Here is a 19,854-nt window from a genome sequence, read left to right on the forward strand (position 1 = left end):
TACAAAATATTAAATGCAAGGGTGCCAACAATTGTGGTATGCGTGTTTTTGTTAAAAATATTTATTTCTGCCTCGTAGTTAGGAGACCTGGGCTCGCTTCACGGGTCCTCTCTGCGTGGAGTTTGCATGTTCTCCCCGTGTCTGCGTGGGTTTCCTCCGGGTACTCTGGTTTCCTCCTACAGTCCAAAGACATGAAGGTTAGGTGCATTGGTGATTCTAAATTGCCCATTGTGTGTGCTTTGTGTGGGTGTGTGCACCCTGCCCAGGGTTTGTTTCCTGCATTGCGCCCTGTGTTGGCTGGGATTGGCTCCAGCAGACCCCTGTGACCCTGTAGTTAGGATATAGTGGGTTGGATGGATCCTATTGAGGATATTATTGAGAGGAGAAACAGCACACGACTTGATAGAAACTCTGGTCTATACCAGGAACTGAGAAGGACAGCTGTGAGGGACCGTAAGGAGGCATTTGTTAGAGGAATCTGTGAGCAAGAGACCCACGTCCTGCTTACAGTGAAATCAAAGGATTACACATATCCGAATCTATTCCCTAGAGAGTCACAGTCAGGGTGGTTGATGGAACGGTCCTTACAGGTGATATTGTTTTGTTCAGCGCTTTCCGTATATTTCAAAATTCTTTATTTACTGTTGAGTAAAACATTTTTAAAACATTAGTCACATTTTAGTTTATATTATATATTTTTATTATACATCATGCTTTACAGACAAAACACAATAATCATTAAAAACAGAAAGAATTATAAGCACAACTAGCTTAAGGATGGTTAAAAAACAGAAATTCTCAATAACGGCATTGGTAGTTGGCAAGCTAATATGACGCTTCATTAGTTTGTTATGAAAGAAGTAAATTAGAAATTAGAAACCATGTTTTATTTACATACTTTTCTGGAATTAAATACGTTGGTAAATCTTTTTTTTAACTGTGTAGGCAACAATGTATTATGTATTTTATTAGCACAGTTTAGGATGTCCCTTTTTTCAAAGAAACAATTAGTGTCTACTGGGAAAATGGCTGAATGAATGGAAGGGTACTAGATTCACTATTACAACGTTGTGTCAGTGAATAACATACACTATCACAATATATAAAGAAGACATGCTATACAAGAAAAACACATATGCTATATATTAATTTGTAAATATAGCTGCAAAAATCAAAAGACAATTATGTGATTGATCATTATAGTGATTTGTGCAGTGGTAAGTGTTGCTGCCCCACAGTTCCAGAGACCTGCTATCCCAGTGCCTTCCCTGTCTATGTGTACTTTGAACATATGCTCCCTGCCCAGGGATGGACTGATGCCCAGTGTTGTTAGGAGTGCTTTTTTGGCTCTGAATTGTCTAATATGCATGGTTTTAATCCTTTCATATTTGTCTTAGCACATAAATTGCATGTGCAATGATATCAACAGCAATATTTTTATTTTAGTAAAAGAACAATTATGTTTTATGAAATAAAGTAATAATATTTACAAAATAACTTTTTTTGAGTGGCAAGGTGCCCTGTGCCACAGTGGTAGCGCTGCTGCCTTGCAGTAAGGAGATCATGGGTTTGCTTCCTGTGTCCTCTCTGTGTGGAGTTTGCAAAGCGCTTTGAGTAGTGAGAAAAGCACTATCTAAATATAAATAATAATATTAATAATAGAACATTCACTACCATATAGCATTAAATGTGGCAAAGAAATTGTGTTTTTATAGTATGAATTGCATAAGGCAATTCCCAACAAATCTTTATGTTTGACCCAAGTTTACTTATCCTGAGATCAAAGCATATAGTTCAAAGGCCACTGCCTTAATTTCAGGTCACATTTTGTGTTTGTATAGGAGGCACAATGGTACAGCAGTTAGCAGTGCTTTCTTATGGATCTAGTGTTTTGGGCACCAGTCCTGCAACTGATGACTGTCTGTGTAGAATTTCCACATTCTTTTCAGGGACCCTGGTTCTCTTCCCACATCCAAAAGATGTCCACATTATACTAATTGTATCCAGCTGTGATGGCCCCAAAGTGGGCTTTGTAATTAACTAGTTTCATGCCTTATGTTCGCTGCTTCAGGGTTAGGCTCTGCTGCAACCTTTGATTGGCTTGAACACCTTTGAGAAAGTTAAGCATCTGTACTGTGTTTATGTGTGTGTCTGTTATGGAGTTCAACTATCAAACAGGGAAGATAGTGAAGACAGTATATATGTTCTCATCGATTGTATGGGGTTAGTTGTTGATGGGAGCAACTCACTTTGGAGAGTTAGTAAAAATACATCACAGACATCACTTATATCTGCAGAACATTCCATAAACATGTTTGTAGTTTGATACAGGTGTCCAGGTATTACACAGCCAGCAGTCATCATCTTCAAAATAAGCATTCAGCATTGCCTTTTACTTTCACTTGCTTCTTATTCCTGTATGGAGATCATATGGCCTTGACTTGTGTTTTTATTATTTTTAAATAAGAGTAAAACAAAGCAGGTTTCAGGTAAGCACAGTGTACTCTGTGATGGACTGAAGCTTTTTTCAGGGTGGTATCAAGTGATGCTGATGTTGTGAACAGCTACATCTCTTTTGTATTTGAGTACTTAATTGATGTTATTCCAACAACATTAGCTCATTCATTATTCAGACCCAGGTAAGTTTAGTACAAGGTCTCACGGAGCAATAGTCTATCCTGGCAGCATTGATTGTAAAGCTCCATTCAATTGCAAGGCACACTCACACCCAACATTTTAGCACCCATATTCATTCACACTGACAAAAAAATACTAATTGAAGTGGAACTTTTTTAAACAATTATTCACAGTAGTACTTTGTAGAATGTAAAAGCAAGTAACCTTTTAATTTATCACATGCTTTTTTACACGCAGTGAGAAGTCAAGCAAAATGACACCTTTTATTGGCTTACTAAAAAGATTACAATAAGCAAGCTTTCGAGGCAACTCAGGCACTTCTTCAGGCAAGATGTAATCGTTACATCATTACATCATTGATTACATAATAAAAGGTGTCATTTTGCTTGACTTCTCACTACATCCATAATGGCTAACATGGTACAACACCCTAACGTTTTTTTTTCACATAAATACAGTATGTACATTCTCAAACATGCTTAATTTGATTCAGGATTGCTAGGAACTGAAACCAATTCGGACTGCAGCAGGCTCAAGTCAAGAAACGGTCAAGAATAGGACCCTAGTCTATTAAGGGGACCACTCATGCAATCACATACTCACACTTACACAGTGGTAATTTAGATTCACCAGATAACCATTTTTGAGGATGTGGAAGGAAAACCCTTGAAATGGGGAGAATATGTGCAAAATGTACACTGACACTGACTAGATGAAAGATCCATGAGGCAGCAGCGACAAGAATTATACTTTTTAATTTCTGTAATGTCTCATATTAACTAATTTGCATAAGAATTTTTGTCATGTCAGATTATATTAAACAACAACAACTTTTATTTATATAGCACATTTTCATACAAACAGTAGCTCAAAGTGCTTTACATAATAAAGAATAGAAAAATAAAGGACACAATAAGAAAACAAAATAAGTCAACATTAATTAACATAGAATAAGAGTAAGGTCCAATGGCCAGGGGGGACAGAAAAAACAAAAAAAAAACTCCAGACGGCTGGAGAAAAAAATAAAATCTTTAGGGATTCCAGACCTCCTCTTTGAACCGTCATCTTATAGTGGTGGAGGGGTTTGCGTTTCCCAATGATCCTAGGAGCTATGTTGTCCGGGGCTTTATGCCCCTGGTAGGGCCACCCAAGGCAAACTGGTCCTAGGTGAGGGATGAGACAAAGAGCGGTTCAATAAACCTCTAATGAAGAATAAAACTTGGACGACTTTCCTTGCCCGACGCTGGTCACCGGGCCCCCTCTGGAGCCAGGCCTGGAGGTGGGGCTCGATAGCGAGCGCCTGGTGGCCGGGCCTGCACCCATGGGCTCGCCGGGCACAGCCCAAGAGGTAACGTGGGTCCTCCTCCCCATGGGCTCACCACCTATGGGAGGGGCCAAGGAGGTTGGGTGCAGTGTGAGTTGGGTGGTGGCCGGCGGGACCTTGGCGGTCTGATCCTCCGCTACAGAAACTGGCTCTTGGGACGTGGAATGTCACCTCTCTGAAGGGAAGGAGCCTGAGCTAGTGCGCGAGGTCGAGAGGTTCCGCTAGATATAGTCGGACTCACCTCGACGCACAGCTTGGACTCTGGAACCAATCTCCTTGAGAGGGGCTGGACTCTCTACCACTCTGGAGTTGCCCCGTGAGAGGCCGAGCAGGTGTGGGCATACTTATTGCCCCCACTGGAGCCTGTGCATTGGGGTTTACCCCGGTGGACGAGAGGGTGGCCTCCCTCCGCCTTCGGGTGGGGGGAAGGGTCCTGACTGTTGTTTGTGCGTATGCCAACAGCAGTTTGGAGTATCCACCCTTTTGGAGTCTCTGAGGGGTTGCTAGAGGGCATACCTTCTGGGATTCCCTCGCTTTGCTGGGAGACTTCAATGCTCACGGGGCAATGACAGTGAGACCTGGAAGGGCGTGATTGGGAGGAATGGCCCCGATCTGAACCCGAGCGTGTTTTGTTATTGGACTTCTGTGCTCGCCATGGATTGTCCATAACGAACACCATGTTCAAGCATAAGGGTGTTCATATGTGCACTTGGCACCAGGACACCCTAGGCCTCAGGTCGATGATCGACTTTGTGGTCGGTCGCCGGACTTGCGCCATATGTCTTGGACACTCGGGTGAAGAGAGGGGCGGAGCTGTCAACTGATCACCACCTGGTGGTGAGTTGGCTTCATGGTGGGGAAGATGCCGGTCAGACCTGGTAGGCCCAAACGTGTTGTGAGGGTCTGCTGGGAACGGCTGGCAGAGTCCCCTGTCAGAAGTAGCTTCAACTCCCACCTCCGCAGAACTTCAACCACGCCCCGAGGGAGGTGGGGACATTGAGTCCAATGGGCCATGTTCCGTGCCTCTATTGTTGAGGCGGCTGACCGGAGCTGTGGCCGCAAGGTGGTCGGTGCCTGTCGGGGCGGCAATCCCCAACCCGCTGGTGGACACCGCGTGAGGGATGCCGTCAAGCTGAAGAAGGAGTCCTATAGGACTTTTTGTCCTGTGGGTCTCTGGAGGCAGCTGATAGGTACCGCAGGCCAAGCGAACGCGCTTCGTTGTTGCTGAGGCAAAACTCGGGCATGGGAGGAGTTTGGAGAGGCCATGGAGAACACTTTGGACGGCTTCGAGGAGATTCTGGTCCACCGTCCGCGCCTCAGGAGGGGAAGCAGTGCAGTGTCAACACCGTGATATGGTGGGATGGTGCGCTGCTGACCTCACTGACGCTAGGGTCGGTGGGAGGAGTACTTCAAGACCTCCTCAATCCCACTAACATGCCTTCCACGAGGAAGCAGAGCCTGGGGACTCTGAGGTGGGCTCTCCCATCTCTGGGACTGAAGTCACCGAGGTGGTCAAAACTCCTTGGTGGCAGGGCCCCGGGTGGATGAGATACCGAGTTCCTTAAGGCTCTGGATGTTGTAGGACTGTCTTGGTTGACACGCCTCTGCAACATCGCATGGACATCGGGACAGTGCCTCTGGATTGGCAGACGGGGTGGTGGTCCCCCTCTTTAAAAAGGGGGACCGGAGGGTGTGTTCCAACTATAGAGGGATCACACTCCTCAGCCTCCCTGGAAAAGTCTATTCGGGGGTTCTGGAGAGGAGGGTCCGGATAGTCAACCTCGGATTCAGGAGGAACAGTGTGGTTTTCGCCCTGGTCGCGAACAGTGGACCAGCTCTTCACCCTTAGCAGAGTCCTGAGGGTGCATGGGAGTTTGCCCGACCGGTCTACATGTGTTTTGTGGACTTGGAAAAGGCATTCGACCGTGTCCCTCGGGAATCCTGTGGGGGTGCTCGGGAGTATGGGGTACCGGACCCCTGATAAGAGCTGTTCGGTCTCTGTACAACCGTGTCAGAGCTTGGTCCGCATTGCCGCAGTAAGTCGAGCCCGCTTCCAGTGAGAGTTGGACTCCGCCAGGGCTGCCCTTTGTCACCATTCTGTTCATAACTTTATGGACAGAATTTCTAGGCGCAGCCAGGGTGTTGAAGGGGTCCGTTTGGTGGACTCAGGATTGGGTCACTGCTTTTGCAGATGATGTTGTCCTGTTTGCTTCATCAGGCCGTGATCTTCAGCTCTCTCTGGATCGGTTCGCAGCTGAGTGTGAAGTGGCTGGGATGAGAATCAGCACCTCCAAATCCGAGAGCATGGTCCTCAGCCGGAAAAGGGTGGAGTGCCCTCTCAGGGTTGGGGGAGAGATCCTGCCCCAAGTGGAGGAGTTCAAGTATCTCGGGGTCTTGTTCACGAGTGAGGGAAGAATGGAGCGTGAGATCGACAGGCGGATCGGTGCGGCATCCGCAGTGATGCGGGCTCTGCATCGGTCTGTCGTGGTGAAAAGGAGCTGAGCCGTAAGGCAAAGCTCTCAATTTACCAGTCGATCTACGCCCTACCCTCACCTATGGTCATGAGCTATGGGTAGTGACCGAAAGAACGAGATCGCGAATACAAGCGGCTGAAATGAGTTTCCTCCGCAGGGTGTCTGGGCTTTCCCTTAAAGATAGGGTGAGAAGCTCAGTCATCCGGGAGGGGCTCAGAGTAGAGCCGCTGCTCCTCCGCATCGAGAGAGTCAGATGAAGTGGCTCGGGCATCTGATCAGGATGCCTCCTGGACGCCTCCCGGCTGGCCTGGGAACGCCTTGGGATTCTCCTGGAAGAGCTGGAAGAAGTGGCCGGGGAGAGGGAAGTCTGGGCCTCTCTGCTTAAGCTGCTACCCCCGCGACCTCGGATAAGCGGAAGAGGATGGATGGATGGGATTCCAGACCATTAGACTGTCCAATCCCCTCTGGGCATTAAATGAAACAGTCCTTTTTGGATTTAGGGTTCTCACAGAAGGACTTGATGATGATGGTCACGTAGACTTCTGCCTTTTAATCCATCCATCATTGTTGGAGCATCATGATGCTTTGAGTAGGTGGAGGTGGCGCAGGCCACCACCACAAAGAAACAGAAGAGAGAGTGGGGTCAGTACGGATTTTAGAGCCACCATGAATAGTTTTTATGAAGAATTGAACATACAGAGTATCAGGATTAAGTTAAATTAAGTTAAATTGAAGTTATAAAAAGGCCATGTTAAAGTAATGTGTTTTCAGCAGTTTTTTTAAAGTGCTCTACTGTACTAGCCTGGCGAATTCCTATTGGCAGGCTATTCCAGATTTTAGGTGCATAGCAGCAGAAGGCCGCCTCACCACTTCTTTTAAGCTTTGTTCTTGGAAATCTAAGATCTAAGAGACACTCATTTGAGGATCTAAGGTTACGATTTGGAATATAAGGTGTCAGACATTCCGATATATAAGATGGGGCGAGATTATTTAAGGCTTTATAAACCATAAGCAGAATTTTAAAGTCAATCCTGAATGACACAGGTAACCAGTGTAGTGACATTAAAACTGGAGAAATGTGTTCGGATTTTCTTTTCCTAGTTAGGATTCTAGCAGCTGCATTCTGCACTAGTTGCAACCGAATTATGTCTTTTTTGGATAGTCCTTAGAGGAGTACATTACAGTAATCTAGTCAACTGAAAACAAATCCGTGAACTAATTTCTCAGCATCTTTCAAAGATATAAGAGGTCTAACTTTTGCTATGTTTCTTAGGTGAAAAAATGCTGTCCTAGTGATCTGATTAATATGCGATTTAAAATTCAGATTACAGTCAACAGTTACCCCTAAGCTTTTTACCTCCGTCTTGACTTTTAATCCTTATGTATCCAGTTTATTTCTAATAGCCTCATTGTATCCATTATTGCCAATCACTAAGATTTCAGTTTTCTCCTTATTTAACTTGAGAAAGTTACTATTCATCCATTCTGAGATACAAGTCAGACATTGTGCTAGTGAATCAAGAGAATAGGGGTCATCAGGTGCTATTGATAAGTATAGCTGTGTGTCATCAGCATAGCTGTGGTAGCTCACGTTGTGCCCTGAGATAATCTGACCTAACGGAAGCATATAGATTGAGAATAACAGCAGACCCAGGATAGAGCCTTGTGGAACACCATATTGGATATCATGTGTCTTCGAGTTGTAATTACCACAACTAACAAAGAATTTTCTCCCTGTCAGGTAGGTTTCAAACCAATTTAAGACACTGCCAGAGAGGCCCACCCATTGACTAAGGCGATTTCTAAGAATATTATGATCAATGGTGTCAAATGCGGCACTCAGATCTAAGAGGATAAGAACAGATAAATGGCCTCTGTCTGCATTCACTCGCAAATCATTTACTACTTTAACGAGTGCAGTTTCTGTGCTATGATTTGTTCTAAAACCTGACTGAAATTTATCAAAAAGCATTACATTCTAGCATCAACTACTGTACATATTAAAGAAACAAAAACTGAAAGGAAAATCAGGGAACACCTATCTAACTTGAGCAAAGTTAGTAGCGAATATCAGATATAAGTAGAGGATGTGCAAACCAAAGAAAGTCATCAAGCAGGGAACTGACAGTATGTAATAAGGCATATTTTACAATACAGTACAATTTTAACTGTGGGGGAAAGAAAAAAATACCTGCATGGGTTTTCAGGAACTCTGTTTTTCTTCATAAATCCTCCGTATGTACCAGTTAGGTTGATTGTCAAATCCAAATTGGCCATGTTTTGGTGGGTGTAAGTGGGTTAGGCAATAGAATGGTTTTTGTTCCAATGCTGCAGTCATGACCCTAAAATGGATTAAGCATGTTTTATGATGTAATGTTATAAATGAAAAAGGGATTTACCCAAAACAATAAACTGTTAAACAAGCAAAAGATGTGACAGTTCTGCTGTAGCCGTAACTACTGTATGTCAGCTTTAAATGTAGTTAAGATTTAAGACATGTCCTCTGACTAGTAGCACAGTCTACACTTACCTGAGGACATAAATGAATTCTGATTTTAATTTGTTCTTTCAGATCACAGTGGAGGATAAAGAACCTTACTTACCCACTTCACTTGTGCATGCCAGCAATGCAGACTTATTGTAAATTGATGGAAATTTATATTTGTTTTCCATTTATTTTCTCCTTTAGTGGCTTGTTCCAGCTTAGAAGTGAGAATAAATGTCTAGCTATATTTGTTAAGTCTATTGAAATACACGAGCAGCCTTGAATGTTTTTAGTTTTTTTTTGTCATAGATTTCTGTAAAAAAAATACATACATCCTGTCAACATATACAGAACACAAAGTCCCTGCCATTTCACAAGAACCATACTACCTAATATAGCAGATAATTAATTCTTTGGACTGCTCTGCCAGGAAAAAGGCCTCAGTGCAGAAGCTGTCATCATTCTGTAAAAGGTAGTCCTCGACACTGGTATTCTCCCTGTTTTGAGTTTAACTAAATAAATATCCTAAAGGATGAGATAATAAAATAAATTAAAAAAACACTTGGCAGAAGCAGTACATTCCTTCCAGATGAGTTGATTACAGTGCAGCTTAGCTGTGCCTTATAGTGCCTGTCCTTCCCTTGGTAATTTACTTTACCTTGTATTGCACCCAGACAAATGAGGAGCCAAATGTGTATTTAATTGGAAAAAGATGCTGACCAGTAATAGTGCTTTTTTTTAAGCTAATTGAAACCTAACAAGAAAAAAATGCTAATCAGAACTGGACCTCAATGGAGTAAAAGGTGGATGATCTCAGGAATTCTAGTGAAGATCTGTGGTATGGCTTCCAGGCTTTGGAAATGTCAAGTAAAACAATAAGGAATAGTGAAGTGTGTATGTTTGCCTGGTCTTGCCACTGCAACAATAATAATAATTTATTATAAATGCAGTATCCCTCTGTATTAGTTGTAACAATTAATTACAATTTTGAAATACTATTAGCAGTTATTTTAACTACAGTATATTTGTAAAAGATGCAAAGAGCACTCTAAAGGGAAAGTTGAATTAAAATTCTCTTATTTGCAAAAACACGTTAGTGAATATTTTATACACTTTACAAGTATGTCTAAAAACCTTAATCTTTAGTATAATTATTTAAATTTCATAATAATTGTAACAATGTAGAAATATCAAACATAGAATAGATTAGTGATTAGTTATAAGTAAAGAGTCACACTGCTTTATATGCATTATCAAAATAATAAATTCTTGTTTTATATTTAAATTTAAAAATCTTTGCAAAAAAACAAATTTAATAATACATACTATAGTTAATTCATACCATAAAATAAATCATAAGCAATAGTTTTCAGTTTTTAAACCATGAACTTTAAAGACATACATTTAGATATACAAGCAAATAACTAAATATTGGTGTACTCTTAAACAGAAATTATTGTTGTGTTTTATCCCAAATTAATCTAAACTCCAGATGCATAGAAAGTCCTTGCTTCCTCAGTTTGTGGAGAATTATGCTATACCTTATCAATACACTTTCACACAGCATGACATTGGAACATTTATTAATTTTTATGCATCTTGCTCTGTTCATCTTGGTTCTCCGTTTTATTATGGAATGGATTGGTCACAAGTGTGCAGCAGAAGTGAAAACTGCCAAGTGAAAGTGAAATCTTTCCTGAAGCCATTGTACCCAGCCTAGTGGGAATACTCTTTGCATTATGCAGTAAGAAGACAATCTTTCCAGCAGCAAATGTGTGCAAAATTTTAGTTCTGTCATGACATCAGTGCAGGACTTGAGTGTCTTTAGAGAAATGCGTGTATAAAGTCAAGATCAGGCTACTCCACCTAAGTAGTAGAGGAAGGAGACATATAAGAGACACAAAAGTTGGTTAAGTTGATTGTCAATTCATAATTTGCCCTCTGTGAGTAGGAGAATGGTGCCATTCCAGTATTCTTTCCTCTTTTGTGCTCAGTGCTGCTAGGATAGGCTCCCACCTCATAGTAAATGACTCTAAATTGGATTAAGTGGAATTGAGAATGTTGTGTTAATATCAACAGAAGCAAATCAACAAATCAGAATTCCCACTACTTTGCTATGCATGATGGCAAAACATGCAGTCATTTTCATACACGAACACCCAAATACCAATCCTGCTCCAGCTATAACCACTGGATGCCAGCTGTATATGTAGCAATTTAAGATGAGGTGGTTCATTGTGTGGTGGATGCAGCAATGCACTGTACATGCTCCCAACTATCATGTGGTTCTTTGGTAAAAGAACTTCAAGATTTTACGAGGTCTGACTTGGTGTTGATGGAAAGACTGCAAGCAAACTACTTTTTTTGCACATCTGTGGAAACAGAGCAACATGCACAAAAGGCTTTTGGGTTATATTTATCAACATTAATGAAAAACTGGGTTCAGAAAGTAAATATTTATATAAATGTATTCTTTTTTTAAATGAACTCATTTTTTTATAAAAGATTAGCTTAGTGGAAAAACATTTATTTTTGTTAACTATTAAAACAAGTTAGAAGCCTAGTTAAAAGGGCTGGTTTTAAGTTTTCCTTATGGTGTATGGTGCTTAAATGCCCTCTTCTGGTGGAAAAAGTTTGTAAAAATAAAGCAAAGAAAAATTCCTAGAAAGTGCTTTTACATTGTGTTTCGCACAGTACTATAAAGTAACGTGAAGACTGGACAGTAGTCAGAATAACAAGCTCATATTTTCAGGACTGGAGAGTGCAAAAAATGTGTAGTAAAAGCTGTTTCCTCTGTAGGACACATGACCAATTTTCAGATATACTGTTGGTTTTTTTTTTATACTAATTCAAAGTGTTGTGGCAAAGCCAAACTGTATAATAATTTTCTAAGTATTAAATATTGCAGATATACAATAATCTTCCTGAACTACTTTTTGTGAGTGTTAGTTAATACACTGCATGGAATGATATGCTTTGGAAAACTTCACTAAAGTTGATAAAATCATAACCAACAATCATAATGAACTTTCTATTCTCTTTAGGCAGTCATCATCACAAAAGTAAAAGTTAATTTACTTTGCTGTTCAAATATAAGCTCATTGATTAAAAAGAAATGAGGCACAAATGCCTTATACTGCCAGTATGAGGAATGCACCTCTTAACAGTTTTGTTCCGAATACCAGTATGGCCCAGAGCTGTGTGCTCAGCCCATTGCTGTTTTCTTTATTTATGTATGATTGTGTTGCCAAGCATTACCTAAACTCTATCATAAAGTTTACTTATGACACAAGTCTTTGGTCTGATTACCAGGGATGATGAGAGTACATACAGACACAAGTTTAAACATCTTATTGAAAGTTAGAATAACAGTCTATATTTCCTTGTCAACAAAACAAAGAAGTCAATTGTGGATTACAAGAGTCTTAGAAAAGGTCTTAAACCTGATATTAATGATGCTGCTTTGGAAAGAGTCAGTACCTTTAGGTTCTTGTGTGTCCACATCACAGAAGATTTTAAGATAGGTGTTACAGACAAAAGGAAGCCCTTGTGGTGCTTTCACCTTTTTTACAGGTTATGGGAAACTTCACCTCTCACCCTTGATCCTCAGTAACTTTTATAGATGTATAAAAGGGAGCATACTAACTAACTGCACCACAGACTGTGATGCCTGAATAGCAATAGGGTTTTATCAGCTGTGCAGCCAGAGGTTAAAATATTTCACATTTAATCACTGAGCCTAGCTCTTTTCTATGTAGGATGTTTACAACATGAGATATCTGAAGAAAGAAATTTCCATAATCTCAGAAATTTCCATAATCTTGTATTAACTACAACAATTTTGTAAATGGGGCATAATTCGGGTCAGGTCAGGACAAGTTTGAGACAATGCACTGGTACAGCACATTGCTGCACCCACCACATGACTGGACATGTGGTCCAGTCCCAACCTTTGAAAATGACCATCTATCTGACGCAACCAGGTATTAAGCGTGCATCCGCTTGGCCTGGTCCAGCTGCTCGGGTCCTCAACAATGACAGTCCTATGGATCACCCTTGAGGAATCAAGGTTGGAAAATTCAGTTGGGCTCAAATGTTTGTATGATACCAATGTAATGTTTGCAATTTTTAAAGGTTCACTTCTGTCCTCAAATAAAGCACATAATGAACACATAAATAATAAAATTACTGACACTGTAATATAATATAATCACCTACAAAGTCTAACACCCCGGAGATGATATTATCGTCTGAGGCAGAAAAAGCATTTGATATGGTTGAATGGAACTACCTCTTTACTACATTGGAGAAATTTGTGCATGGATCAAACTACTGTATACCAGTCCAGAAGCTTCATTTTGTATTAACAACATTATTTCAGACTACTTCAGACTAGAAAGTGGTACTAGACAAGGATGCCCCTTGTCACCACTGCTTTTTGCAATAGCTATTGAGCCACTGGCAGTTTACTTTTGAAATGCTGATGAGATTAAGGTGATTATCAGAGAAGGACTTGAACACAAAATTTCACTATATGCAGATAATATGGTACTATATATCAGAGCCACAAAATACTGTGTCTGCAGTCCTAACACCACAAACAGAAGTTCAAAAGATTTATTTTGAATAAAAGTGTGCTCTTTCCAGTGAACTCTCAAGCAAACTATATTAGATTGGACACCTTCCCTTTTATCATCACAGATCAGTTTAAATACCTAGGGGTAAACATCACAAGTAAACATAAACCTTTTTAGCAACACAATTTTGCTGTCTATATGGAAAAACTTAAGCAAGACTTGCATAGATGGTCTACCCTTCATCTCACTTTAGCTGGAAGAATTAACACTGTCAAGATGAATATCCTTCCTAAGCTTCTTTTTCTATTTCAAAGCATTCCAGTATACTTCAATAAATCATTTTTTAAGAAATTAGTTTCAATCACAACCTTATTTATTTGTAATTCAAAACATCCATGTATCCAAAGGGTGACCCTGCAAAGACCTAAGGCAAAAGGTGGCATGGCTCTACCTTTCAATTATGCTGTATTACACGGGGTGGCAAATATACAAGCTATAAAAACCTGGACATTGACACAAATAGATGAACAAAAACAGGCTTGTATAAAAACCTGGACATTGACACAAATAGATGAACAAAAACAGGCTTGGTCCACAATAGAAATCAAATCCTGCAGTACTTCTTTATATTCCTTGCTTTATACCCTAGTAAATACAAGTTATTACCAATATACTAACAACCCAGTTGTGCTTCATTCACTCAGAATATGAAACCAATGTAGGAAATACTTCAAGACAGAGAAGGTTTTATCTGTGACACCTTTGCACGATAACCACCTTTTTCTACCTTCTCAAACATATGCAGTTTTTAATGTCTGGAAAACATTCCGGATTAAATCACTTAGAGATCTGTACATAAACAATATCTTCACATCCTACAAACAGTTACACTCTAAATTGAACTTTCCAGCAACACATTTCTTTTACTACCTCCAAATTAGAAACTTTGCTAAACAAAACCTGCTCAATTTTCCTCACCTCCCACCTACTTTTATTCTGGAAAAATAATGAGGACTCAGACTTCATTTCTGTAATATACAAAAACATTTTAAAGTCCCTCCCTTTCAAAGATCCTAAGGTACAGGGGGAACAGAATCTCTAACTCAACATTTCAGAAAAGGAGTGTAAGGGAGCAATGCACAGAATTTTCTCTAGCTCCATTTGCGGAAAGCATACAGTTATTCAATTTAAAATCATCTGTCTATCGAGCACATCTGTCTCGATTAAAATTGTCCAAAATGTGTCCAGGGCAAGATCCCACCTGCGAATGTTGCAATCAAGTTCCAGCCTCATTGAGCCATATGTTTTGAGCGTGCACCAAATTAACATCATTTTGGACCAAAATCTTTAAATGCCTTTCATACAGCCTTGGTGTCACAATCCCTCCTAATCCACTTACAGCTGTGTTTGGTGTACTTCCAGATGGGCTTAAGGTGGAGAAGGACAAACAAACTGCAATTGCCTCTACTGGCACGTAGACTTAACTTGTTCAACTGGAAGAATCCTAACCCACCTCATCAGTGGGTAACTGATGTTATATATTATTTGAAATTGGAAAAAATCTAATTCTCACTTAGCGGCATGATCTAATCAATAACATTTTAGAATAAGCATTTAAATTGAGGAAGTGAATTTTCTTCCCTTATTTATTGTAATTGTTTTTATTTATTTATGTATTTATTTGCTTATTTTTCCTACTATTAAAGTTTTACTCTGTTGGCCTAGCTCTGTTTCTTATGGGTGGGGGTTGATTTGATTTGAACTTAGGTTTGTAAAATTTGACTTACTTACATGGAATGTTATATGCTTTTACTAAATTCAATAAAACATTTAACATTTTTTTATAAATTTCTTTATATCCATCTGTGTACTAAATTTAGTTTTTCCTGATAAGCGTCCTAGAGAAACAGAGCCTGTCTTGGAAACAGTAGTCTCAAGAGAAGAACTAGCCTTATTATTTTTGTCAGTATATAAATGTTGTAAGGTTTTCTAAACTCTTTCGGGGCTCCCCCCAATGGGACGACATGCCAAAGAGCATCCCAAAGTGCTATCGCTGTGTCAATGGAAGATAGCCTATCGGTTGTGGGGGCAACTGCAGGCTCCCATTGCTGTGGCAGTTCACTGTGAAAACAAATCCGAAAAGATCGCGATCATGCTTTGAGCACCTGCCATCAATGGGTGATGCAAGGAACATTATAACTGCAGGGATAAGTATTACTTGGCCATTAACCTGACCATGATCCTGCCTGATTGCTGTGTCCCGCAATAAATAACTATGCTGTTCCTGTTTCAAGCTGAATAATGTTGGTTTTGCTAAAGTACTGAGACTCAGTCTCATGTTTTGGGGTCCAAGACAGGGACTTACACATCACAATGTATATAATACATTATCAAACGGTATAGTTTTAGATTAGCACAGAACAATACTGGTACAGATTTTTTTTATGTGCATTCATTAAGTGTATTTTCTATACCTCATTTTACTGTAGTTCCCTGATTATAGAGATGTGTATGTGATTTCAAATGATGTAGTAGTTTGGCATCAGTAGAGATATTTGTGAAACATCATTCCTAAAATTTGTACTTATGTATGAAATATCTAACAGAGGCAGTTACAACTGTATTCTATTTTAAAAAAAACATGCAAAATATGTGGCTAGTGTTAAAAGGGTTAATTTTATTTATGTCTCTCTTTTTTTAAAGCCACACTTGGCAGGTGCAAGATAAAACGGACGCCAACAACGTGGCTTACACATCTGAGAAGCTGAACTTGCACACGGATTACCCAGCTCTTCACCATCCACCAGGGGTAGGAATAGTTGATTCTCTGACCTTGCTGCTCCTTTATTAATGGTAATTCATAATTTGCAAGACAATATTGAAATTCCTGTTGCAGCATTTTAAGTGTTAAGGTTGGGTTAATTGAAAAATACAAAAATTACTAAAGAATTGATTCATCCATTATTTAGACCTTGCAGCTGAAGTAGTTATGGACACTGGAAGGATAAAATGAATAATACTAAATAATTAAAATGATTAAAAAGATTTTATGTGGTTTATTATTTATCATACAACATGGGTCTATGTGTTGTCCTGCGACTTGTACAGACACTAGGTCAGTCTACAGCTGCATGAATGGATCTGTCTCTCCAGTTTCCTGCATTTGTAATGCCATTTTCATCATTTTAACTTGCATATAGTTCACATCAGTTTTTTCTGATGATTAGACAATTATCATTTACTTTGTAGTGGCCAGTATCAACTTTTGGTTAACTAGGATCAGTAGCATTTATATTCATTAATTGATTTCCTAAATTCACTTTTTCCATTATGTAATGAACTTTTATGACTGAGAGCTTTATATAGCATTGCTCAGACTCCTGAAAAAGATGTACAGTGCTCGTCACTGTTGTTGGCATCACTTGTAAAATTTAGTAAGAAGAGTTAGAAAAAAAATACTGTTTGCTAAATTACCGTCATCTTGCACTGAAAAAATGAGAAACATCTGATTTTAATTGAAAAAAGATAATTCAAAGAAAAACAAAGCCATTATCAGGAAATACTGTAAATATCCATCCATCCATCCATCTATTATCCAACCCGCTATATCCTAACTACAGGGTCACGGGGTTCTGCTATAGCCAATCCCAGCCAACACAGGGCGTAATGCAGGAAACAAACCCTGGGCAGGGCACACACACACCAAGCACACACAAGGGACAATTTAGAATCACCAATGCACCTAACCTGCATGTCTTTGGACTGTAGGAGGAAACCGGAGTACCTTTAGGAAACCCACGCAGACACGGGGAGAACATACAAACTCCACGGAGAGAGGACCGGGGAAGCAAACCCGGGTCTCGTAACTACGAGGCAGAAATAAATATTTTTAACAAAAACACGTATACCACAATTGTTGGCACCCTTGCATTTAATATTTTATACAACCTCTCTTTGTCAGTATAACAGAATAGAGTCTTCCCTTGTAACCTTTTATAAGGTTGGAGAATACATAGCATTGTATCTGAGACCATTCTTCTTTACATAATCTCTTCAGATCATCCAGGGTCCTAGGCCTTCTCCTATATACTCTCCTCTTCAGCTCACTCCACAGGTTTTCAATAGGGTTCAGGTCAGGGGACTGAGATGGCCATGGCAGAACTTTGATTTTGTTGTCAAGTTAACCAGTATATGGTTGATTTGGACATGTGTTTAAGATCATTATGCTGCTGGAAGATCCAATTACAACCCAGTTTTAGTTTCCTGGTGGAGGCAGCCAGGTTTTGATTTTAAATCTCCTGATATTTCATGGAATCCATGATGCCATGTACCTTAACAATATTTCCAGGGCCTTTGGAGGAAAAACAGCCCCACAACATCACAGAACTTCCACCATGTTTCACAGCTGGGACAAGGTTCTTTTCATTATAGCCATCATTCGTTTTACACCAAACCCACTGTGCGTGTTTATTTCCAAAAAGTTACATTTTACATCAGACCATAGAACACGGTTTCAGTAAAACTTGTAGTAATCACGTAATTACGTAATTACGAATGTAATGGATTTTTACAAACTCCAGGGGCCTCATGTATAAACGGTGCGTACACACAGAAATGTTGCGTAAGAACATTTCCACGTTCAAATCGCGATGTATAAAACCTACACTTGGCGTAAAGCCACGCACCTTTTCAGCATCTTGTGTGAGACATGAACAATCACTGCACCATCGTGTTCCCATGTTTAATAACATACTTTCATTCCAATCATCATGAAAATTATATCACATATACATCTGTTTCTGTGTGGTTATCCTTTCTTATCCTGATGTGGCTTTATAAATACACTGAAATTAACCGCATATTGTTTATTAGTGTAATGCATCTGGTTGTAATTAACCTGTAACAATATAATGGTCCAGGGAATAGCCATAGTATTCCAAATACCATAACTGCTTTAGCATTGTTACTCTCACTGCACCTCCTTCTTCTTCTTCTTTTTTCAGCTGTTCCCGTTAGGGGTTGCCACAGCGGATCATCTTTTTCCATATTACTCTCACTGCACCACTCAGAGTATTTTTATCACTGTATCTGAGTGGGGAATCACAGCAGCAGCTGATGGGAAAGAGAATTATCATATACAGCATCAAGCACACGCAGCCTCAGCCATGGCAAAACGTTTCAAAGCCTTTCCTTTACGGACCTTGCGGTTCAGAAACAGTTTAATCCCAAGAACTATAAACGCACTCAATCAATTGCTCCTTGTCAAACTGTTTGTACTTATAAGTACAACTACTCCACTGTAAACTTGCACTACAGTTATAATATTGCACAACCTGCGCCACTTTATAAAGTACGTATTTACATATGATGAAGATATCATTTTTAAGATGAAATGCAGCAAAATATGTTGATTATATTGTATAGATAAAACTTTTAACTTCATTTAAGTAAACATGTGAGGGCATCGGGCCGCAGTGCTAGCAAGTTCCTGCCTCGCCCTGTATATTTACTGAGGCTGGTGCGACACTGGAAGGATAGCCGGATAGAATAATTAAACACATACTATGAAGATATTTCAATGTTCCTTAAAAGTTTTGAAGAATCGTCGTTGTAAGCTTACAGATGGCTTAAAGTCTGTTACAGAGCTGATTGTGTGGCGATTGGGTACTTGGAGAAAGAAAAGTAAGGACATGAATTGGAGGATAAAACGTTTGAAAGAGACAGTACTGCTACAATAAATTATTTTGAAGGTCGCGCATGGTGTAGCAGCATCTTGTGTGAGACATGAACAATCACTGCGCCATCGTGTTCCCATGTTTAATAACATGCTTTCATTCCAATCATCATGAAAATGATATCACGTATACATCTGAGTATTTTAATTATTCAAAGAGCTGTAATATCACGAATGTAATGGATTCTGTGTCCTGTCGGAGAAAGAGAAAGAACGGAAGCATGTAGTGATTCACACACATAGAACATCAAATATAAAACTAAGCATTTAACATGCTACTTTAGTTATGATGGGATTTGAGAAACTAGTAAATTAAATGGTTTTAAGATGAAGTTTATGATCTACTTTAATGACAAAATAAACTACTTGATTAAAGTGGAAATTTCAAGATTAAAGTTGACATTTCGTGCTTTTTTCCCCACTATGTGCCTATTTTTCTTGTCTGTACCCTAATAATCTTTCATATGACACTCAGACGGTGGGCTACAACTCGCCTTTTCCCGGCGACTTTAATATGTTGACTTATTTTTTATTTTGGCACTGTGCGACTTTGTGAACTGGAGCTTCAAGTTTCTCCAACACGCTATGTGACTCGATCAACTTCCTTTTGTTGATTATACCAC

At 39.8% G+C, this 19,854-nt stretch overlaps 1 protein-coding gene across 2 annotated transcripts in view; it reads left to right on the forward strand.

Moving 5' to 3' along the window:
• bbox1 (butyrobetaine (gamma), 2-oxoglutarate dioxygenase (gamma-butyrobetaine hydroxylase) 1) overlaps nt 1-19,854 on the forward strand; it is a 121,105-nt gene that overhangs the window by 85,885 nt on the left and 15,366 nt on the right. For both annotated transcript variants that reach the window (XM_039753717.1, XM_039753728.1), the window contains exon 5: nt 16,201-16,306. In XM_039753717.1, coding sequence (XP_039609651.1) covers nt 16,201-16,306 — 106 coding nt within the window. The remainder of the gene's footprint in view (nt 1-16,200; nt 16,307-19,854) is intronic.

Source organism: Polypterus senegalus, chromosome 1 (genome assembly GCF_016835505.1).
Source record: "Polypterus senegalus isolate Bchr_013 chromosome 1, ASM1683550v1, whole genome shotgun sequence".
Taxonomy (NCBI): domain Eukaryota; kingdom Metazoa; phylum Chordata; class Cladistia; order Polypteriformes; family Polypteridae; genus Polypterus; species Polypterus senegalus.